Raw genomic sequence first — 25,120 nt, forward strand, 5'->3', positions numbered from 1 at the left:
AAGTCACTTAACCCCATTGTCCCACAAAAATCTTGGTAATCTCATGGCTTGACAGAATCTCAAAAGCAGAGGATAGATTATAGTAGCTTTTCTAGATCTTTTTCATTCCTCCCCAACCTTCTATTAAGCTTTCTTCTAGTGCCTCTACCTCTGAATAAACTGGAATTTATCAAGGGTCATCTTATCCTTCTCATCTCACATAAATCAGATAAACCTTCTTCTCCTTTATGATCTCTATAACAGATGTAAAGTTTATTTTTTGGCTTGATAAAAAAATCCCTTTACTTATATACCTAGTCTCTTTTGTTTTCTTTTTATTTTCTTTTTGTTATTTTTTAAAGATTTTATTTGAGTTTTACAATTTTTCCCCCAATCTCACTTTCCTCCCCCCCCCGCCACAGAAGGCAATTTGTCAGTCTTTACATTGTTTCCATGGTATATACATTGATCCAGATTGAGTGTGATGAGAGAGAAATCATATCCTTAAAGAAGATAGCAAAATCAGACAATAAGATATCAGGTTTTTTTTTCTAAATTAAAGGGAATAGTCATTGAACTTTGTTCAAACTCCACAGTTCTTTATCTGGACACAGATGGCATTCTCCATCACAGACAGCCCCAAACTGTCCCTGATTGTTGCACTGATGGAATGAGCAAGTCCATCAAGGTTGATCATCACCCCCATGTTGCTGTTAGGTTATACAGCGTTCCTCTGGTTCTGCTCATCTCACTCAACATCAGTTCATGCAAATCCCTCCAGGTTTCCCTGAATTCCCATCCCTCCTGGTTTCTAGTAGAACAGTAGTATTCCATGACATACATCTACCACAGTTTGCTAAACCATTCCCCAATTGAAGGACATTTACCTGACTTCCAATTCTTTGCCACCACAACGAGGCTGCTATGAATATTTTTGTACAAGTGATGTTTTGACCCTTTTTCATCATCTCTTTAGGGTATAGACCCAGGAGTGGTATTGCTAGATCGAAGGGTATGCACATTTTTGTTGCCCTTTGGGCATAGTTCCAAATTTCTCTAGAAAGGCTGGATGAGTTCACAGCTCCACCAACAATATAATAGTGTCCCAGATTTCCCACAATCCTTCCAACAATGATCATTATCCTTCCTGATCATATTGGCCAGCCTGAGAGGTGTGAGGTGGTACCTCAGAGAAGCTTTAATTTGCATTTCTCTAATAAGTAATGAACCTAATCTCTTTTCAACTCTTCCACTGCCCTGTGTTATATAAAATGATTCTATACAGATTTCTATTTATCATTTCCTTCTCTGTAAGTATGTAGATAGCTTCTTACTTCCTTTGCCCATTATATTCAATTTGGGTAATTATATTTTTATTATATTAGCTCAGCCTATCCATGAGCAGTTGATATTTGCCCAGTTATTTACATCTGATTTTATTTGTGTGAGAAGTGTTTTGTAATTGTTTTCAAAAAGTTTCTGAGTCTGCCTTAAGTATTTTATATTGTCTGAGGTTACTTTGAATCAATTTGGGTAATAATAAGGCGACCCCAAAATCCTAATAGTTCTTGACTTCTCTGCAGACTTTGAAACTTCTTTATCCTCCCTTCTCTAGATGTGAGGGACAGTACTCTCTGTTGGTGCTTCTTCTACCACATCAAAAGGAACCTCATTCTTCCCCCCCAAGCTTCCCATCTTCTCATATTCTTCATGTTTTATCTAAAGCATAGCTCACAAAAGTCCAGGCTCAGAAATAGAGCTCCATGTCCTCCTCATCAGCTCCCACACATTCCCCCTCCTGACCCAGATATGGAATCTGTTGCAAATTCCTCTTGATTTTTCCTCTCTGCCTTCTTTCACATCTGTTTCTGTCTCAGTATTGTCACTGTCTTGCTTCAGACCCTTGTCTGCCTCACAGCTGAGGTATTGTAAGAGCCTGATACTTGGTCCAGTTGCCCCAGTCCTATCACATTTTTTTTTAGGTTTGTTGGTTTTGGGTTTTTTTTTGCAAGGCAATGTGGGGTTAAGTGGCTTGACCAAGGCCACACAGCTAGGTAATTATTAAGTGTCTGAGGCTGGATTTGAACTCAGTTACTCCTGACTCTGGGGTCAGTGCTCTATCCACTGCACCACCTAGCTGCCCCTGCAGTCCTATCATTCTTCCAGCCAGTTGGCAAATTCTTTCCAAACTTTTCATTTGATGTTACCATCTATTCAATAATAGCTCTGTAGCAAAAGGATCAAATATAAAACCCTATCTAGAGCTGTTAAAGCCCCTAATCACCAACTCTTCTTTCACCCTAATCCCACCATTTATACTACAGTTCAGTGATATGGGCTGCCTTATACTTCTGGGAACAGGATCTACTTCTAGACTGTGGACTTCCCTTGCCATTTCTGTTAGCTAGAATGTTCTTCCTGGTTCCCCTGATGCCCCATCTAGAGATCACCTTCTACAATAAAACTTTTCTAGTTCGACTTAAATTTATGGTTTAGGGGCAGCTAGGTGGTACAGTGGTCAGAGCACAGGCTCTAGAGTCAGGAGAAACTGAGTTCAAATCCACTGCACCACCTAGCTGCCCCTCTTTCATTTCTTAAGAATCTCAGATCCTCTTGATCAGTCTTTTCCAACTTGAAGTCATCCTTCTTGGTCCAGGAAACTGCATAAGAGCTGTTTTATCTTTCTCCCTTCTAACCTTGGAATAGTCCTTCCTTTTGGATTGTGTTTCCCATGTGCTAGCTTAAAACAAACTCCCCCCCACCCCCACCCCTACCTTTTGTTACTTTATTCCAAGGGCCCAGGACATTCTATTCTCTCAGTGTCATATGTCCAGGAAAATCAGGGATAGTCTGACTTCTCTATTATAAACTCTTAGATGGATTATTCTCTTCTTCCCAGTGTTCTCACTTTTTCTACCCCACCAGTTAGTCCTGACTTGTGGGTGAGAATCAAAATTAAGAGTAATATTTCCCTTGATTGGAACCTTCTATGTTTTGAAGCATAAAATTATCAAGATAAATAAAAATATCATTAGCTCCTCCAATTTAATTAGAAAGCCTTTTATCATTACTGTATCATGCCTCTGCTGGACTTGTGGTCTCTTTTTCTTTTTATAATACATAATTTTTATTTTTTAAATTATTCCAAATTTAAGAAATAGCAACAAACATGAAGATTTCAATATTCAAAGAAAACTCTAAAGCATTACATCAGATCTCTGTTGTGTACAGCTCATATTTTTGCCAAAATTAGAATAAATTCAGTATATTAATTTTAAAGCTGTCCGTGCTTATCTTTCTGAATCCCTCTCTGTTCACTGCTGTTTTTTTAAAGTTGCAACGATCCTCTTTTTTTTTTAAAAGGTTTTTGCAAGGCAGTGTTGTTGAGTGGCTTGCCCAAGGCCACACAGCTAGGTAATTATTAAGTATCTGGGGCCAGATTTGAACTCAGGTGCTCCTGACTTCAGGGCTGATGCTCTGTCCACTGTGCCACCTAGCCGCCCTGCAATGATCCTCTTTTCTCTACTCCCTTCTTTTTGTGACTTCACCTGCTGTTCCCAGTTTCCTATCCCCTCCTCCAAAATTTCTCCTCAATTGAAAATAAACACTTATACCAAGTAAGCACAATTAAGTAAAACACTTGTTGATGAGAGCTGGAAATGGATGTCCCCTTTCTTTCAGGCATTACATAACATGCTTCTTCACTTGTTTTCCTAACAGTTAAGTTTTCTAAGGTGTCTTTGAATGCATCATACTCATCTTTTCTTAATTCAATACAGCAGTAATATGCTATAATCTGGTCAGCCTGGCCTCAGGTATTGAGCATCAATATCATTTTCAGATATTTGCAAATCACAAAGTTTCTATCAATACTTTTTTTTACCAATACGTATAAATGTTTTGGAGGTATATATTTAGTACTAAATTGGTCAGATTTTTACAACACCTTGGGCATAGTTCCATATTGCTTTCCATAATGGCTGCACTATTTCCTAGTCTACTCTCATTGCATTTGTGAGCCTATATACCTAAAGTCCTTTTATCAATTGTCTGCCTTTCTCATTGAGCTGAACGTCAGAGTTGTTTTAATTCACATTGCTCTAGTTATTTATTGAAGATTTTTTATTTCAGGAAAGCCTTCATAATCAAGACTATACGTTATGGTCAAAATTGTACATCTTTTCTTTGCTTCCTTGTAGATTTTCTTTTGTTCTCTACTCACCACTGTTTATTTTATTTTTTCCCTAGGACAGCTATAATTAGCGCATATATATATACATACATATATATATATAATTTTGGGTTTGATTTTTTTTTGCTAGACAATGGGGTTTAGTGACTTGCCCAAGGTCACACAGGTAATTATTAAGTATCTGAGGTCAAATTTGAATTCAGATCCTCCTTACTCCAGGACCAGTGCTCTGTCCACTGCGCCACCTAGCTGCCCCCAAAACATTGTTTTTTACAGACACACATATACATATATTTGCTCATAAACCCATATCTACTAATATATGCACCCATATATATAGACATTTTTACATATACACATACAACTACATAGACTCATAGCTATATACAGATAGATGCACATACATATTCATAGATATATCTTCAATTTGAGTGTATCTCTCATTTTTACCCTCTACTTCTATTATCTTGTCCTTCTTATTCCTTAATCAACCACCCTTCAAAGAGTCCCTCTCTTACACTCCCTTTTGTACTTTACTCCCTATTTATCTCTACACCCTTCCATACCTCCCCATTAATCTACACACCCTTTTATATATCGCCTTATCCTATTCCCTTACCCTCTAACTTATTATCCTCCCTATTTCCTCTTCTTATTTCTTTCTGAATTTAAAAGGCTTTTATACTCTCAATATATGTGTATTGTTCCCTCTTTAGCCCGTTCCCAATGAGAGTAGGTTCCAGAACTGTGAGCTCCCCTTTCCCATCTGATTCCTCACTATCAAGTAGTCTTCTCACACCTCATTTGTGTAAGATAGTAATTCTTTTTTAAAAATCTTTTCCTAGAATGGCTAGGTGGTGCAGTGGATAGAGCACTGGCCCTGGAGTCAGGAGTACCTGAGTTCAAATCTGGCCTCAGACATTTAATAATTACCTAGCTGTGTGACCTTGGGCAAGCCACTTAACCCCATTGCCTTGCAAAAAACTAAAAAAACCCAAAACAAATAATCTTTTCCTAGATCATTTCACTTATAAGAATCCCTTCCTACTCAATTCTACCCCCATCTTTCTTTCTAACTACTCAGTTACCAATAAGAATCTTGGACATATGATTTTTCTACATATAGATTGATGGTAAACAATTGTCTTTATTGAGTCCCTTATAATTCATTTTCAATGTTTATCCTCTATTGCTTTTGATTTTTGGGTATCAGATTTTCTATTAAGCTCAGATATTTTTGCAACAAAATCCTCAAAGTCTGGCAATTTATTGAATGTCCCGTATATTTTTGGCCGCAACTCTAGTTCTTTTGTTCTTTGATATGTTGTGTCTCAAAACCTGCAATCTATTAAAGTAGCCATTGCTAGGTCTTATGTAACTCAAATTGTGGTTCCATCATATTTGAATTGTTTTTTCCCTGTTGCTCTATATTTTTTCCTTAACCTGGGGATTTTGGAATTTAGCCATGATATTTCTATTGGTTTTTCTCCAAGAATCCCTTTTAGGTAGTGATTGGTGAATTTTTTTCTGTGTCTACTTTCTCCTCTTATTCTAATACCTCAGGACAATTTTAATTATTTTTTGTATTATTGAATCAAGATTTTTTTGATAGTAGCTTTCAGGTAATTCAATTATTCTTGATCTGTTCTCCAAATCTTTTGTTTTTCTTGTGAGATGTTTTATTTTTTCATTCTTTATATTTTGTTTTATTATTTATTATTACAACTTCACTGCCTTCCCCTTGTTCCATTCTGATTTTCAAAAGTAATTTTCTTTGTTCAGATTCTGGATCTCCTTTTCCAGTTGGGTTTTCTTTTCATAATTTTCTTGTTTTTCTTGAATTGCACTTAATTTATTTTTTTAGTTTTTACTCAATCTCTTTTATTTCATTTTTATTTGAACTCTTTTTTGAGTTCCTCCATGAATTCTTTTTGAGCAGGTCACCATTTGATGTTGTTCTTTGGGATAGGAGAGGATTTTTTTGCTTCACCATCTTCCTCTGAAGGTAAATTTCATTCTTCTCTATTCTCATAGTTACTGTCTATGATTAGGTTTCTTCTCCTTTGCCTGCTCATTTTTAATTTTTTAGCAGATTTTTCTTATATTCACTTATAGTCCTGCAGTGTGTGTGTGTGGGGGGGGGGGATCAGGAGCTATGTCTTAGGTTTAGCCTATACACTCCTCTTTCCCTCCAAGTCACATCTAGGGCCCCTCAGTATACTGTGCTGGAAATGATCTACACCCTGAGAAGCCTGTAGTGGCTCTAACATTCATTTCGCCCCTCTAGCCTGGAATCAAGACTCCTTTCAGGATTTTTTTCCATTGACACAAATCAAAACCCTTTTAATGCCTGCCCATACAACTCTTATCCATGTTCTTCCAAATGTTCACCACAAGGTATCTTCCCCACATGTTGAGACATTCCTTGCTTTTTCATGATATCACAGGTTACCATTAGAGGCATCTTGCTGTCCATTTGTTGCACCTTGCCTTTTAATCTATGCGTCTTTTCTGTAATGGAATTCCTTGACAAAGACTTTTAATCTCCAAAATTCCGTATTGGTTATATGTTATAGCCTGGTTGCACCTATCAAGGGCCTCTTCATTGACCTCAGGGTGATAATTTGGCTTTGTTTCTTCAGATGCAATGGTACATTACATCTCTCATTTCCCCTTTAAGCTTGATAGGAAATTGTAGTGTTGAAAAAATATGCTTTTTCTTTTATGAGAAGCTTGGGAATCTGTAAATGCTTTGCAGTTTCCTCAAAGTAATCCAGCTTGCTCTCCTTTTCAACTCAATGCCAAACTCATTGTCTCTTTACTATCTCTTCCCTGTCTTACTATCTTACTGTTTAGCAAGCTCTGTAGGACAGTTTCAAACTATACATTGAAATCTGTAATAGATATTATTATGCTCTTTTTTTTTTTAATAGGTGGATAGGCCAAATGCTTTTAAGGGTTTATAGATTTCTTCAGGGACACTGCATTTTCAAGAGTCTTTTATATAATGTGTCACTGGTATATCTGGAGGATACCAAATAACTACAGAATTCTTAAAATATCTGGGAATGAACACACCAACACATATAGGACTTACATAATGAGGAATGCAAAACAATTTTTATTGAAATGAAGGAAGACAAATAATTAGAGATTGGTAAAATGTTTCTAGATGAGATAGGCCAATGCAATAAAAATTAAAATATTTTCTAAATTAATCTACGTATTTAATATTGTACCAATTTAGTCATAAAGGGGTGATAGTTTATAGATTGACATAACAGTAACCAAGTTCATAGAGTAACGAGGTGAAAACTGTCAAGGGAAATAGTAAATGAACATTCTAATTAAAGGGATATAGCATTATAAGATCTCAGGCAAATTGTAAAGCAATAATGATCAAAATACTTAATACCAATGAACAAATAGAAAAGTCAGTAAAAGGAAAGAATATGTAAACTCTAGAACCCTAATATTTGATAAACCCAGAAACATAAAGTCCCAAGGGAGGGACTATTTATTTAGATAAGAACTGAGAAAAATATAAAGCAGTTTGATAGAAATAGATTTATTCATTTTCCTGATGAAGGATTCAAAAGTTAGGAAGAAGTCTGTGTATAGCAGGAATCACAAAGAGGACATTCATGTTTTTTTATTCCATTCAGATTGGGAAACTACTCATGAAATCAAGGAGTCCATGCTAAAGCTGGACATGTCAGTAGAAGATTCATCCTTGCAATGGGATGCTATGTTAAAGAGGTACCACAACAATGAGGACAAAAATTCTCAAAAAGGAAAAATAACCCTAAAGAAACCTGCAAATAAACTGAAAGTCTGCAAATATAACAACTATGCCAGCAGCTTTAGTTTAGAGTGCAACCCTTTTGCACAACAGAGATTATCTGTTGGAATGATTCTCCATAAATGTGATAAAAACAGAAAGCACTTCAGACTGTCTACAGATTTAAGAAAACATAATAGAATACAATCAAAGAAGATATTTTCCAAGTACAGTGAATATGTGAAGTTCTTTAAGTATAACTCACACTTTTTTGAAAATGATAGACTACATAAGGGAGAAAAACGTTATCAGTGTAATGAATGTGGGAAGACCTTCAGTCAAAAAGCCAGTCTTACTCAACATCATAGAATTCATACTGGAGAGAAGCCCTATGAATGTAATATGTGTGGGAAAGCTTTTCGCCAGAGCACTGGACTTAAGCAACACCAGACAGTTCATACTGGAGAAAAACATTATGAATGTAATGAATGTGGGAGGGCCTTCCGCCTGAGAACACAACTTATCCAGCATTATAGAATTCACACTGGAGAGAAACCATATGAGTGTAATGATTGTGGGAAGACTTTCCGCCAGAGTGCACAACTTACTCAACACCAGACAATTCATACGGGAGAGAAACCTTATGAATGTGGTGAATGTGGAAAGGCCTTCCGCCTGAGAACATTGCTTATTCAACATCATAAAATTCATATTGAAAAGAAACCTTACAGATGTGATGAATGTGGGAAGGCCTTCCGCCTCAGTTCACAGCTTATTCAACATCAGACAATTCATACTGAAAAGAAACCTTATGGATGTATTGTATGTGGAAAGTCTTTTCATCAGAAAGCCTTACTTACCCAACATCAGACAATTCACAGTGGCGAAAAGCCTTATGAGTGTGATGAATGTGGGAAGGCCTTCCGAAATAGCACATGCCTAACTCAACATCAGACTATTCACACTGGAGAAAAGCCTTACGAATGTCATGAGTGTGGGAAGTCCTTCCGACTGAGTGCATATCTTATACGGCATCAGAGAATTCATACTGGAGAGAAACCTTTTACATGTAATGATTGTGGGAAAGCCTTTACCCATAATGCAGGACTTTCATTGCATAAAAGAATTCATGCTGGAGAGAAACCATATAAATGTGATGAATGTGGCAAGGCCTTCCGACGAAGATCAGGGGTTGTTGAACATAAGATAATTCATACTGGAGAGAAAACTTATAGCTGTGATGAATGTGGGAAGGCTTTCCGCTGGAGAACAGGACTTATCCAACATCAGAGAATTCATACAGGAGAGAAACCTTATAAATGTGATGTATGTGGGAAGGCTTATCGCTTAAGCAAAGGTCTTACTCAACATCAGAAAATTCACACAGGAGAAAAACAGTATGAGTGTACTGAATGCAGGAGTGCCTTCCGTCTGCAAAGGCAATTCACTCAACATCAAAAACTTCATAGTGGTGAGAAGCGTTATGAGTGTCATGAGTGTGGAATGGTCTTCTGCCAGAGTAGGACTCTTATTCAACATCAGAGAATTCATAGTGGAGAAAAACCTTATGAATGTAATGAATGTGGGAAGGCCTTTCGCTTGAAGACACGTCTTAATGAACATCAGACAGTTCATACTGGTGAGAAACGCTTTGAATGTAGTGAATGTGGGAAAGCCTTCCGCCAGAAGACACATCTTACTGAACATCTGTCAATTCATAGTGGTGAGAAACCCTTTGAATGTAATGAATGTGGAAAGGCCTTCCGCTTGAGAACACAGCTTACTCAACATCACATAATTCACACTGGGGAGAAACCATATGAGTGTAATGTATGTGGAAAGGCATTTAGTCACAGGACAGAACGAAATCGGCATTATAGAATTCATACAGGAGAGAAACGTTATGAATGTAATGAATGTGGGAGGGCCTTTCGCTTGAGCACGCACCTTACTCGGCATAAGAGAATTCATACTGGTGAGAAGCCTTATGAATGTAATGAATGTGAGATGGCCTTCCGCCTGAGGGCACAACTTACTCATCATCAGAGAATTCATACTAGAGAGAATATTTAGGAGAGTTAACGTTGAGGAAAGGGTTTTCTCCAGAACAGATGTCTTTCTCACATCAGTTAATACTGAATAGAGAAATAACAAATAAGGAAAGCCTTTGAGCCAGAGCACAAAACTTAGAAAACCTAAAGTAACTCATATTGAAAAGCCATATGAATATAAGGCATGTGAGGGTTATAATTAGAACTACAAATTCTTTCTGAAAATTAAAGAACTTAATTTAAAGGGACATCCCAAAGTTGAGGCATATCTATTTTTTTTAAAGCCGGTATCCTAAAACTTTTTCTTCCTATCTAAACTTTCCTATCACCTTCCTTCCAAATCTTAGTGATTACTGTGTTGACTTAGATGCTTATTAAATTTAAGTTATTTAATCTTAGCTTCATTTAGTTTGTCAAATCTGGATTCTGACTTAATTCTTTTCTCTTCCTCCTCTTTCCTCTATACCTGTCTAACTTCCAACTATCCCAGTTAGCTGGATTACTAGTGATATCTCAATTGTTAGATTGGACTTACCTCAATTCTCAGAATTCTTGAACTCTGTAGAATTTAATTTTGTTGACCACTGACTCCTAATGAATACTTTCCACTCCTTGAATCTTTGTGCCACTGCATTCCCCTGGTTCTCCTACATATCTCCGGTTGCCATTCCTTGGTTTCATTTTCTACATTGTCATTCATATCCTACCCCTATCTTTATGGGAGTATATCAGAGATCTGTTCTGAGTTACCATTTGTCTACACTTTCTCTTGGATTTCTCATCTCTTGCATTTTGAACTAATAAATCAGTGCATACGGCTATTAGATATCTCTTTAATTCTAGCCCCATATCTCTGACTGCATATTATATATTTCTTCTTAGATTCCCAGTAGACCTCATAAATTAATGAACATTTCCAAAACAAAATTTCATCTTTCTCCTAAAATTCTCCTTCTTTGTCTTCCTATTTCCATTGAGAGCATCACCATGCTTCTGGATGTAATGGATGTATTTGATTTTTTGTTCAGTTGTGTCCAACTCTTCATGATCTTATTTGGGGTTTTCTTGAGAAAGATTCCATTTCCTCCTCCAGCTCATTTTACAGATGTGGAAACTGAAGTAAACAGGTTTAAGTGACTTGCTGAGGGTTAGACAGCTAGGAAGTATCTGAGACCAGAATTGACCTCATGAAGATGAGCCTCCCTGATTTCAAGCCCATTGCTCTATCCAATGTGCTTCCTAATAGCCTCATAGATTGCCATTCTTAGATTCATCCTTGCCCTTTCACCTTATAGAATGAGTCAGTGGACCAATTTTGGCATTTCTAGCCCTACAGTATCTCTCAAAACTTTTTTTCTTCTTTCATACACGAGTTCAGATCCCACTCTCACAATCTCAGTGAAGTCTCTTAATTGGTTTCCCTGTATCCAGCCTCTCGCATCCTCCACACAGCTACCAAAATCCCATAATATAGTACTGCCTGTATGTGTGTGTGTGTCAATGGGCTTGAGGCCAGATTTGAACTCAGGTCCTCCTGACTCTAGGGCTTGTGCTCTATCCACTGTGCCACCTAGCTGCCCCTAGATAGACCATCTTAGTGATCCTCATAGATGACATTTCATCACCCATTTTTATGACTTTGTATCAACTATTGTCTAGTCTGCAGTGCCAGACCCATCTCCTTATTTCTGCTTCATAATTAACATAGTTTTCTTCAAGTTTTGGCTCAAAAAATTACTTCTTGCATTATTTGGTATTTAGCTTGCATGTATTTGCTTTTTCTTTTTGCTTATCTCAGTGCATATTATTTCTGCCTGGTAGATTGTAAGTTTCTTCAAGGTAGGACCTGTTTGATTTTGGTCCTTTTATTTCCAACCTGGAGTTAGTTCCTGGCATGTGATAGGTTTTTTATACTTAAATGAGTGAATAAAATTGAAGCAGTAGCAAACATTTGCCCCCTCAGCCACTGTAATTAAAATTTGCTAAAATTATTGTGCATTTTTTCTGCTTTCTGATCACAGAAAAAGTATCCTTATTCCTTGCTAAAACTAATTCATTTTCCTTTAGTCTTAATCCTGCCCCCTCTTACATCTTCACTTTCCCTCTCAAGTGTATTTATTATTTAATTTTTAAATCCCCTTGTATGTAAAAAGTGTTGAGCTATGATGTGCTGATATGGTGTCTACTATGATATGTACCTGTGATATTTGATCTCTCCCTTCCTCCTCATTCCCAGTAGAGACTAAACCAAATGAGGGTAGGACCTCTTGGTTTGGATTGGTTTGATTTGATTGGGGGTTTTTTTTTGTTTCTTATTCTCAGCATGTTGTGTGTATTGTTCCACTAAACAGATTCTTGGTAAATGTTTGTCCCTATCCCTCTGAGAGCTCATTTCTATGCTGCTTAATCCCACAGAAGGTGGCAGCCAGGCTGAGACTTGAAATAAGGAGTAAAAGTGAAGGAGGGAGGGCATTCCAGGTACTGGGGGCAACAGGTTAAGATGATGTTGGATTTTCTGGGTTCATATTGGTGAAGAACTCACAAGCCACCTGATCCTTGTGTGCAGGTATAAAAAAAAACAAATTTATTAGGAAAAAATAAATAGTAGAGAAATGATAGAGAAAGCTAATCAGTTGAGCATATTATAGAGGATTAGCATTCTTTTTTGGGGTGGCTGGGTGGCGTAGTGGATAAAGCACCCGCCTTGGAGTCAGGAGTACCTGGGTTCAAATCTGGTCTCAGACACTTAATAATTACCTAGCTGTGTGGCCTTGGGCAAGCCACTTAACCCCATTTGCCTTGAAAAAACCTAAAAAAAAAAATCTAAAAAGAATTCTTTTTTTAATAAATATTTTATCTGCTTTTCCAACTACATACAATGGTAGTTTTAACCAATCTTTTTTTTTTTTTGCAAAGTTTTGAATTTTACAACTTTTCTCCTTCTCTCCCTTCCCTTCCCCCTCCCCTGACAGAAAGCAATCTGATATAAGCTTTACTTTTGTAACTAGCTAAGCATAGATCAATATTGAATGAGCTGTGAGAGAATAATCAGATCCAAAAGGAAGAAAGAAAACATGAGAGAAAACAAAATGACATAATACATGACAACTTTTAAAAATGGAAGATTTGATCTTCATTTAAACTCCCCAGTTCCTTCTCTGGATACAGATGGTATCTTCCATCACTAGTCCCTTAAAATTGTCTTTGATTATTATTTTACAGCCGAAATGAGCAAGTGCTGTCATGGTTGATCATCACCCCATGTTGTTAGAGAGTTCTTCTGTTAGAATGTTCTTCTGGTTCTGTTCATCTCACTCAGCATCAATTCATGCAGTCTTTCCAGACTTTTCTGAAATCCCAGCCCTTATGATTTCTTGTAGAACAATAGTGTTCCATCACATTCATATTCCACAATTTGTGCAGCCATTCCCCATTTGATCAGCATCCCCTCAATTTCCAGTTCTTTGTCACTACATAAAGAGTATCTGAGATCATATTTGAAGTCAATTCTTCCTGACTCCAGGCCCAGTGCTCTATGTATCTCTAGAGAATGAATTTGAGAAGGGAAAAACTGGAAATGTGGAAAAAAATTGGAAGCTCTTATAGTAGTCTAGGTGGGAAGTGAGTGGGGTTTATGTTAGGGTAATGGTGCAGTGGGTAGAGAGAACAGGATCTAGGCAAGAGCCGGTGTTGAAGCAAATAGGCCCAGTGAGGTGAGTTCTGGATGTAGAGGCAAAAGACCTGGCAGTCCACCTCTCTCTGACCTAACTTCTCTGGACCAGTCTGCTAATCCAGGAAAATCAGAGATTTGGACTAGATTACCTGGAAATATAGGAAGACAAATAACAAGCTTTACCCTGCAATTTAAAGTTCATCAGAGATATTTATGAAGTAAGCAATCTCAGGAAGACACAAGACTTGAGTTTCCCTTGGCAGTCATGTCAGCTCAGCCTAAAGCCAGTTTTTATTAAAATAATTTTTATTGATGTCTGTTTTTATATCATAATTTCCCTAAAACCACCCTCTATTACAAATGGTATTTTAAGGGGGGGGGAACAGTACAACAGATTAATATATTGAAAAAGTCTGAAAACATAAACAGTATGAAAGTTCCACTTCTAAAATGGGTGGGTGGGGTCTTATCATATCTCTTCATTTGATCCTTGCTTACCAATTAATATTTTTAATAACAATGAAATAACCACGGTTCCATAGTAATACTCTCCTTGCTACAGTTTTGACAAGCAAAACACCCATTCATCCTTTGCCAGTTTTGGGGGGCTCTTTAGAATTGAGTAGTTTGATGACACTCTTAGTTGTTCATTCAGCCTCTCTCTCAGCTAATTGATACACAGATTGTGAGTATTTGCATTATTTCTAGCTTCTGAGACTTCCAAACTTGAGACTTCCAAACTCAAAATTACCTAGATCATAACTAAAACTTTTTGAGCATTTAAAATTTTCAAAGCATTTTAAATTATTATCTCACTTGATCTTCACAATGACTTTATAAAGTAGGTACTATTATGATTCCTATTTCACTGTTGAGGAAACTGAGCCAAATTGGAGTGCTCAGGGTCATCCAGCTAGCCACTGTCTGGAGCTAGTTTTGAACTCAGGTCTTTCTATGCTCTCCACCAAGCCACCTAGTGCCTGTAGGTAGTAAGACTGGAACTCTAGAACTTGGCCAAACAGCAGCAAGTGTGATTTCCAACTTCTGTCGTCCTTCCTGGGGGTTAGTATAAGTGTACTATGAATGACACATGTTGATTCTCCTGAGGTTTTTTGTTCAGTTCTCAGTGTTCCTCTTGTATTCATTGTGGCATTGGAGATGATAAGGTATAGTTCTAGATTTCCTGATACCTGTCAAAGCTTCAGGGGTGCATAAATAACTTGTGACAGCAATAATCACTCTTCTGGGCTTCTTCCAACATGGGGGTGTGTTGGGATTTCTGATCTTGACCAATGGATCTGTATTGAGCTGGTTTCCTTACTTTTAAAGAGTTCTCAATTGAGGGCTGAAATTCATGCCTTACACATGTGTTTATTACTCTTTTTAATTCTGTGGTTTTTAAGAACAGATGTTACTTCAAGGAAATGTGCAAAATTTGTAGCTTTTAAAAGATTGCTCTTAAGGATGGCTTCTTGATAGTAAAAAACAGCAAAATAGCAAAAAAGTGGGAAAAGTCCTGAAAATTACGACTTATTGAGACATTTCAAGACTGGAAAATTGAAAATCCCAAAAAAAGATGAATTTAAGCTCAACTCAAATTTTCATTCAAAGGTAAATCCAAACTTTGTCATAATAAGTCTTAAAAGACCCGCTCAGATCTGGGTATTTTTGTTAGACTGTAAAACGTCTACCAGGGGCAGCTAGGTGGCATGATGGATAAAGCACCAGCCCAGGAGTCAAAAGTACTTGGGTTCAAATCCAGTCTCAGACACTTAATAATCACCTAGCTGTGTGGCCTTGGGCAAGCCACTTAACCCCATTTGCCTTGCAAAAAAAAAACCTATAAAAAAAAACATCTACCTAAAAATATCTTTGGGACTATTTTTTTTTTCATTCTCAGTTGCCCTGGAAGTCTTGCCCAGATGAAAGGAATGATGAATATGAGGAATATATTGCTTACCAGAGAAGCTGAATTATTGTGGAATTTCAGAAATTCCTAAATGAAAAAGTAATATTGCTACATAACCTTGCACCACAGCATAACTCTCAAAAGATTCAGACATTTTTCCAAGAGAGGAAAATAAGTGGATCTCAGTGACCTGGAAACCCATAGGTTGTAATCAAGACATTCTTCAAAAGTACATTTAAGATATAATAGGATGGGGGGAAACCAGATAAAGACCTAAAGAGTGTTTTGAAATTTCATAAATTAGATGTAAAAATACTTAAAGTAACTGGAAAAATGACATTGCATGTTAAGAGGTTATTTAAGATGTAAAAAATGCTGGTCAGGGGCAGCTAGGTGACACAGTGGATAGAGCACCATCCCTGGAGTCAGGAGGACCCAAGGTCAAAAGTGACCTCAGACACTTAATAATTACTTAGTTTGTGTGATCTTGGGGAAGTCACTTAACCCTATTGCCTTGCAAAAACTGGGGGGGGGGGGGAATGGTGAAATCTAGATGTCAATAAACTTAACTGTCTTACTTTATTCCAAATAACTTGCACACTATTGTGACATTACCTTGAATATAACTTGTTTTCAAAGGTTGAATTACTGGAAGGAGAAAGACGTGTTTCAAGGCAAGAGTGAAGGTAACAGCAAATGAGAGACTAAAGATGGGATGGGGAGGAATGAGTGGGAAAAGGAAGGTCTTGTTGAAAAAAAGGGGACTTAACAGAAGAGGTCCTAGGGACTGATGGTCAGGGTCATCATGTGAGATGAGTTTGCCATGGATGACTAATTTTCTGATAAAATATGGAGTGAGGGCCTTAGCTGAGAGTGTTGGGGAGAAACTCAAGAGAAGCCAGGCATTCAGTTGAGCAAGTAATAGATAAAAGGCTGTCTTCAAGAGAATAGTTTCCATTAAATGGGGATACCAGAAGCCAGATTAGGAGGTGGATGAGTGAGCAGTGAGAATAGATGAGGGGTTCCAGAGAGCAAATGCAAAGGTGTGAACACAGCCTTACAGGGATTGGAGAGGGTCATCTTTGTGGGTAGATGAGTAAGAGAGCTGGGGGTCATTTTATATCTGGCAAGACTGTCACCACAAATCCCAAATTACTCCATTTTCAAATCTATTTGAAGTAATATCCTTGAGGATTTGCTCTCTTCCACCAGATTTCTTGACAAAGTTGTCTCTCCCAGTTTTTCCAGTTCAGCACCCTTCGTCTAGACCCCTCCACCCTCTGGAAGTTGTTTTCTGAAGGCCAAGTGCCATGACTTTCTCTTCCATCATACTTCTTGACTTCCGTGAACTTCCAAGAACCAGAGAGAGGGGTCAAGCCTCAGATGACACGAGTTTGAATCTTTGTCAGAAGACATCCCCAGAGAGTCCCTCAGGACCCAGGTGATGGTTACAATTGCTATGCCACCTATCTGAATTGTTCTGTGCAAGGATGCAAAGTGAGCCAGGGGTTGTAGAGGTATGAATGAGATGGGTCTGAGTGTATTCTGACCTTTGGGAGCTCTCCCCCACAAAGGGTAAGTCTTCCCACATTTCCATCTCTGAGCAAAAAAGGTAGCTGGCATGTTTTGGTGATCCAGACCTGCAGTCTTGAACCTATAGAAGTCATGCACCCCCCCCCCCCACTGTTCCCAGCATGTCCAAGCCTTAGAGGATTGTCTATAGGCAGACTGTCACTGCCTCCCTCACCTCTGGCTTGGCCCTCAGCCCTTTCTGTTGGATTCGACTGCAGGGCAGCCCTTTGAGGACTGCGTCTGGATTTTCTACATCTCAAGCAGGCACACCGACCATCATGTTTGTGTGGAGAGCCTTGACCCACAAGCACAGTCTTGGGGCCCCTCCACTCAGTGCTCCCACCTGCTCACAAGAGCATCTGGTATCACAGAGGGCTGAGAAGAAGGAAGGAGAAGAAAGGTCCCTAGGTCTTGCTAGGGAAGTTGCCGTAGTATGTCTTAAGTGTTGTCTGTGTATCAAGGCCATTACATAGAGGAGATAGCCACTGGCTGCCTTGAGTTTCTTCTCCAGAACCCAAGACTGAAGCTGCCCCATTGAGGAGTGGTCTTCGTAGGGTCCTTGAGCCATGGGGATGTTTTCCTTTTCCTCTGTCCATCTCCCTGGTGACTAGCAAGGTCCCTGCCCATAGCAGGCAGTAAGGCAGTGCTTCTGAGCCAGTGAGGCCCCCCATTTCTGCACTGGGCCCCTTCCTCCTCTACCCCCATCTGCGGGCAGCCTGTGAAAGTGTCCAAGCTCCTCCTCACTTGCCTTGTTTTACTGCCCATAGGCTGTAACCTTTCTGGTTACATGGGTTGTGACCTTTCTGCCCTGGTGGATCATGCTCCTACCCCAGGACTCTGCTCTCTTTTGTTGACTTAGGAATATAGACTCTGTCCTTTGTCCAATTCCTCTAAAAATGTAGAAACTAAAATGAAGAAGAAACTGATGGAGATTTCCAAGAACGAGAGCGGAACTCAGTAATCAAAAAATGCTGGTTAAAACCACTTAGATCACCTTATGCCCACTGAATTGACAGAACTGATAAAATCTGATATTGGTCGGGCTGTGAGAAATAGATATTCTGCAACACTGCTTGGGTTATTTATTCATGTAAGCCCATAGAAAGCAGGAATATTTCTTTTTCCCTGGAATTCCCAGCATCTAAGCACAAAGTAATAAATCCTTGTTGAATGTCCAGTTATGATATCTTTGCTTTTTTTGTAACTTATTGACAAATCTAGATTTACGAGATCAATTTTCCATTATGAATTTTGTTACGGTTTTTAAAATTCATTATGAAAATACATGTTTAAAACTACATTAACCATGATGAATATAAAGGCTCTTAAACTCTTCATGTGCAATCCCAGGGTAAGACTGGCACCGGTGTGCCCTGATCTTTGAAACCTGCAATTGGGCCAGAGCTTTTTCACAATATGGATCTTATTCTGCCAGTTGGAGTTGGGGGCAGGGTAGCACCTATTGAAGTTGGACATTACTTAAGAGGATTCTTGTCCCCTGGGGCCTTGGCTCTGAATGCTGGTTCCAAAGCAGACTCTTCTAAGCTCAGGCCCTCCCATTGCAAAAAGGGAGGAAAAAGTATACTCCTCCTCAGGCTCTTGATTGTATGTGGGACACTCTAGGATCTCTCAAGGTCCACTCTCTAGGCTGACCTCTCCTTCCTTAAGCGGGATACCTGGTCTTCCACTTCTCAGGGCCTGGATGTCTCCCCATTTGCAGAACCTTGGCTCCAAGTTGCACTGACCAGATGTCCTTGGCCTGCAGCTTTCTAGGTCATGTGGTGCCCATGATTCTGAGGGAGAGTGGGCTCTGAGTCTCTTCATTTATGAGTGATTGACTCTTAGAGCAGGCTTGGACTTTCCAGGCAGATCAGCAATTGCAGCTTCCCCGACCTTTCTGTCCTATGACTTCTATGACAGCAGCAAGAGGGACACATTGTCTAAGTCGGACATGGGTCACATTGGTGTGACCCTGCCCTCTGGTTAGGTAAAGAAGGCACAGGTAGGACTCCTGCCCTCTGGAACCTGCAGTCAATCAGTAAACACTGATTTATTGCCTACATTGAGCCAGGCCTTGGGGATATAAAAAGGTTTTCAAAAGACAGCCCCTGCCCTCAAGGAGCTTAAAAGCCAGTAGGAAAGACAATACACAAAGACATACAAAGCAACTAACAGTACAGAATAAATAAGAATTAACAGAAGGGCAACTTGGTGAAGCAGTGGATAGAGTGCTAGGAAGTCACCTGAGTTCAAATCCGTCTTCAAACATATACTAGCTGTGTGACCCTGGGCAAGTTATGTAACTGCCTCAGTTTCCTCATCTATTAAAAAAATCCTCCCCATCTAGAGAAGGAAATGGCACTTCAATATCTTTGCTAAGAAAACCCAAAATGGGATCATGAAGAGTTAGATACAAATGAAATGAGTGAACAACAATTCAGAGAGGAAAGGCCTTAATTCCATAGTGCACAAGGAAGCAAGGATTCCTCTAAGGGGTGTGGGGAGACAATAGAAGGAAGGATTGTGATGACAAGAGCCTAGAAGGTAAGGAAGGCTTGGTGGAGAAAGTAAAATGAGGGAGGGTTCTAAGTAAGAAAGGAATAATTGCCAAGGCTGGAATTGAGAGAGACCAGGGCTAGGATTTCTGAATAATTAGAGCATATGGGAGAAGTAATAAGGAACCAGAGGAGTATGGTAGGCACTTATTCTTTGAAAGGCAGGGCTCCAGATTTAGGCACCAGAGGAAAGAACAGTAAATGAAAGTTACTGGGAGCATGCTGAATTCTAGCTAGTGACCCTAGAATTTGAAGGGACCCCAGACTTCATCTTGCCCAGTGGCTCAGTGATGTGCAGAATATTCGGGAGGATTAGCACCACTGGTGTGAAGGCTGCCAAGCCCTTTTCCAGGTGGTTTATTCACTTTTGGTGTCCTATCACCCAACTCACCTGTGGCTCCAAAAAGCTATAATGGCTACACCACAGTAAAACCATCTTAGCTAATGGGCTAAACCAAGGTGAGGATAACCAACAGGCCTCAAATCTTAGTGAATTGGGGGGGAGCAGTGTTTACCCTATGCAGATGAAGACTTTCTGATGTTTGAATGGGTACCATGAAGAGTTTGTTCCAATGGTCACGAAAGTGGCTGAAGCAGACACTGGAGCCCTAGAACTTGGTCAGACATCAAAGACAGCAAGGTCATCCATTGCATCCTGAACCATTACCAAACAACCTGAATTTGTGTCTTACCAACAGACATTGATGATTTGGGTAGAGGAGGTGAGGCTGATGACTTTGGGCAGTTCTGCCTCACTTAAATCCAATTCATGCTAAACTCGAGACATTATCTATGATGTCATTGGTCTTCTTTGAAATGAAGGACAAACAATAACAGTTCAGTGAATCTCAAACTTTTGTTCTCAAGACTCTTTACACACTTAAAAATGATTGAGACCCCCCCAAAGAGTATTTGTTTGTGTGGATTATATTTCCTGAGATCATAATAGAAATCAAAATGAAATGTTAAAATATTAACTCATCAAAGGTAAGAATAAACCTCTTTCATGTTAACATAAGTTATATTTTAAGTGAAAATAACTATTTCCTGAAACAAAATATTAATTTGTAAATTTCTTTCATGTCTAGCCTAAGAGAAGATAGCTGCATGAACTCTAACCCTAAAATTTCTGTTCATACATTCACTCTGCTGTGATGTGTTGTTTTCATATGGTCAAGTTCAACTATATGAAAAATGTAGCCTCACACAGATAATGAGACCAATAATATCTTGTTTTTACAGAAATTGTTTTGATGTTAGAGACCCCTGAAAAATCTTGGGGATCCCCAGATGTCTGTGAATAACAATGAGAATCACTAATCTAGTCAACCCTTCCCTGCTGTCTTCGTCACTGACCTCCTGGAGAGCAGGGATTGTCTTTTGCCTTTGTGTCCTGGTGCTAGCACATGATCTGATTCAGAATTGGCACTTCACAAATATTAGCAATTTTTAAAATGACTGATATTTTACATGTTTTAGATTGTCATATTTTATAGTACCTTCATTTCTAAATATCACCTTTTGCCTCCCCTATACACTTTGTAGGGAGACCATGATATTAGGGAGGTAATGCCATGACAAGCACATGAACTGGATTTGAGTGAGGGGGGCTGTGCAAGGCATCAACCTCACCTCCAGAGTCATCTGGATCTAGTGGCCAGATATGATCAGGACAACTGAAGATGTCCCTGGATGTGAGGTAATCTAGGTTAAATGACTTGCCCAAGGTCACACAGCTAGTAAATGGCAAGTGTCTAAGGTTGGATTTGAACTGTCCTGCATCCAAGGCCAGTGCTTTACCCACTGCGCCACATAACTGCCCTACACACTTTGTAAGAAAGACTTAAAAGAAGTTCAGCAGGATTAATATTTCAATCAAGCCTAGCAGTATGTACAATATTTCATAGCAATAATCATATACTTCAGGGAAGGAGTTGCATTTTCTCAGCTCTTTTCCAAGGCCAAGGATGGTCATTAGGATGACACATCCTTTTCATTCTTTTCACTCATATTGATATATATATTACATATATTGTCTTATATTCATTATATCTAGTTTTCCTTTGTTATATTCATTGTATATATTGTTTTCATTAAAGAATAATGTATAATTTGCTTTACTACATTCGTTCATGCTTATCTTTCTGAATTCCTCTCCTTTATGATTTCTAAACCCCCAGTATTGTGGATTCTTTACCTTTTTGTGTCATGGAGCCCTTCAGCAATCTGGTGAAACTAATGGACCTTGTCCCACAATAATACTTTAAAATAATTGACAGAAATGCTAATTTTCAGTTAAAGATTGGTGAAAACAAAAATGTAAAAGACCTATCTATGCCTATGGACCCTGGTTAAGAATCCTGCACTACACATTCATCTCCAGATGGATTCTGAAAGGCCCAGAAGAATCTGGGTCCCGAATAATTTTGAGGGGGGAATGATGCAGGGGAAAGAGGAAGAGAATTGTGAATGTAGAAACTGGGTGAAGATGTCAATTAACCAGAAGTAGAGAATTATGATTGTAACAGAAACAATTTCTAATCTTAAAAGCTGCTTGGGTGGGGACCCCCTCCCCCCATTCTTCATGTACCATTGATTGTTTAATGTAAAATTTGGCTTCACCCTCTACCTAATTCTGAGTCCAGGAAGGGGAAGGGAGTTCACCTTTTGCCCTCTGGAGGAGAGGCAAGACATAAAAACCTGGGTTGGACCCTGGCTGGAGGCCGCAGTCTTCTCTGAACTGTGGTCCAGCCAATGCTGCTTGGCTGTTCTTTTATCTCTCCATCTCTCTCTCCCTAGCTCTTCCTATGTTTTCTAACCTTTTTAATAAATTTTGGTTTTATTTCAAAAAAAAGAATCCTGCATTATATTTATGTACAACTGTTTTAATCATTGCCCCATTAACAAGATACAGGAAAATTATGTCACATCTTTAAATTTTAATTCCTATTCTCTACAAATTATTTGCAATAACCAATTAAGCATTCTATCAAACATATTTTATAGGACAAATGTGATCCTTGTACAAATGATCATGATAGCATCCATTCAGAAGGCTACCAGAAGAGCACTCTGATTTTCTACCTGGTCACCCTTTCCTCCATGCACATAATTTGTTCTTTTCTTGTGAGGACATTTTTCATTCTTGTTCTCCAAATTTTCTCATTCTATATTCTAGCCTCCCCATAACCACAAGATGTTTTTTGATTGCCCTCTGTCTGATCCATATCTTTAGTTCTCCAGAGGCAGTGGTCTGTGACTTTCTGATGCCATCTGTCTACAGTAATAAAATGCCTATATTGAAGAGATGTCCCTTCAATTTTCATAGGAAACTGGGGTCTGTAAAAGAACTCTGCAGTCCTCTTCCCACTTTCTTCTCTCTCCGCAGCTCTGGGCCCAGATGAATCTGTTGTACTCCGACCTAGATATACATTGGTCAGATAAATACATGGTATTGGGCAAACATCGGGCAAATCCATGTCGAAATCTGGGCAGGAGCCATTTGTCATTCATCTAGTCTTTCCTGTGTGGATGGATAAACCAGAATCTCTTTAGTGATTACAGATTTTTTCCAGGAAGCTCCGCAGGGTCATAGAGCTCAATGCCATCAACACAGTGCCATCTGCAAATTGGACCATCTGGAAGAGCTCATCGCGCCCAAGGAATCCCACTTGGACCTGGACTTTGTGCTAGAGCCCCTCCATCACCATGCTGAATTCTTTAGAAAATCTATCTCCTTATGTTTATTGATGTTTATTACATAGTTGTTTTATTATAATTTATATTGGTCATATTATTTGACATTGATTTTAATAATAGCTATATTATTATTTAATTAACTATATAATTACAATATTGTTCCTATTATATCTTACAAGGAATCTCAAATGACCTCAATATGTGGATTTGGAAACATCTTAATTTCAAAAAACCCTCCAAGGTGGCATATTTTTTAAATTAAGTCAAAAAAGCATTTTTGTAAACAACAAATGTAATACATTCTTATGTTTTCTTTAAATCAGTCATCTCTAAGATAGAAAAAATTGTATATTATTGGGTAAGCTGCTTGTTCCCTTGTACTCTCATTGAGGATGTCCTCAATTTTCAAAAAGAGCCTCATAAAGATTTTGTATGGATGGGATGTGTCAATAATTATTGTTCTCTGAATCATCTTTTTTTTTGTACTCATGAGTCAAGATTTTTTCTTCTGACCTTGTTACCATCTCCTTCCTCAAATGTAACATGGATCTTTTGATCTAATCTGGTTGCTTTTCTCTTTTTTATTTGCTTCCTACAAGTGCAGTAGTTACACTATCCTTGATGGAAAAAAAAATTTACGTTATTTTAGCAGACGTTTTTCATTGCTTTTTCTGCTTATGTTCTTTTCATTTCCATCCTTTAATGTCTTCTTTTTAGGTTTTTGCTAGGCAATGGGGTTAAGTGGCTTGCCCAAGGCCACACAACTAGGTAATTATTAAGTGTCTGAGGCCAGATTTGAACCCAGGGACTCCTGACTCCAGGGCCGGTGCTTTATCCACTACACCACCTAGCTGCCCCCCTTTCATGTCTTTGGAATGCTTTCGCCTAGTTGAATATCAGGTTTCCAAGTTGGTTTTTTTTAATCTGCTTTTGCCCTCTACTGCTGCTCTGCTTCATGTCCCAAAACTGGTCCAAGGCCTTCATCAACTTTAACGTTTCACAGACATGACTTGCAGCAGCCATTTTTGCAAATTTGTTTTTGTTTTTCCAAGGCAATAGGCTTGAGTGACTTCCCTGAGGTAGCCCAGCCAGGTAGGCGGCTATGCCTGAGGCTGGATGTGAACTCAGGTCCTCTTGGCTTCAGGCTCAGTGCTCTAACCACTGCGCCACCTAGCTGGCTTTCTCATAGATTTTTCCATTTCTATATATTTTTAATTTTTTGGAAAGAAGTCCGGAAATATGCTTATCAGGTGCTACATCGCAACTCTTGTGTCTGTTATGGCCGAAATTAATTTCTGAGTGCAGTTACCATTGTGATGTTTCATTGCCGTTCTCCACTTCCCATTTTTTTATTTGTGATGTCATGGATTCAACCTTTTTTGAAGAATGCGCCATATCGGATTCCTTACTGTTCTTATTCTAAATTCTGGTCTTAAAACAGTTTCATTCTTTATGATATTAGCTCCTGTTTCTTTTTTAAAATCTTGTATTGATTGTAGGCAGGGGGATTAAGTGACTTGGCCAAGGTCATACAACCAGGCCGCCTTTGAACCCCGGTCCTGCCGACTCCAGCGCCACCTGGCGGCCCTCAGCGCCAACCCCATGACGTCAGCCTCTGGCCCCTGGAATCCTGGCTGCCGCGGGCCCGGAGTCGGGAGGGTCCGGGTGCGAATCCGGCTCGCGGAGCCCGATGGGCCGGGGCGGAGGCC

General features: G+C 38.9%; 1 protein-coding gene across 2 annotated transcripts in view; it reads left to right on the plus strand.

The window, feature by feature from the left end:
* The window catches only part of LOC141497093 (uncharacterized), a 33,077-nt gene extending 8,126 nt beyond the window's left edge, over positions 1-24,951 (plus strand). The window contains exons 4-5 of one of the 2 annotated variants that reach the window (XR_012471228.1): positions 7,837-16,271; positions 16,825-24,951. Coding sequence is in view for 1 of the 2 variants with exons in the window: in XM_074199686.1 (XP_074055787.1) it covers positions 7,837-10,025 (2,189 nt within the window). In the remaining variant the exon portion in view is untranslated. Of the gene's footprint in view, positions 1-7,836 lie in introns of both variants that reach the window. The other variant, XM_074199686.1, reaches the window with a different exon arrangement.
* The last annotated feature ends 169 nt before the right edge of the window (positions 24,952-25,120 follow it).

Source organism: Macrotis lagotis, chromosome X (assembly GCF_037893015.1).
Source record: "Macrotis lagotis isolate mMagLag1 chromosome X, bilby.v1.9.chrom.fasta, whole genome shotgun sequence".
NCBI classification, from domain to species: Eukaryota; Metazoa; Chordata; class Mammalia; order Peramelemorphia; family Peramelidae; genus Macrotis; species Macrotis lagotis.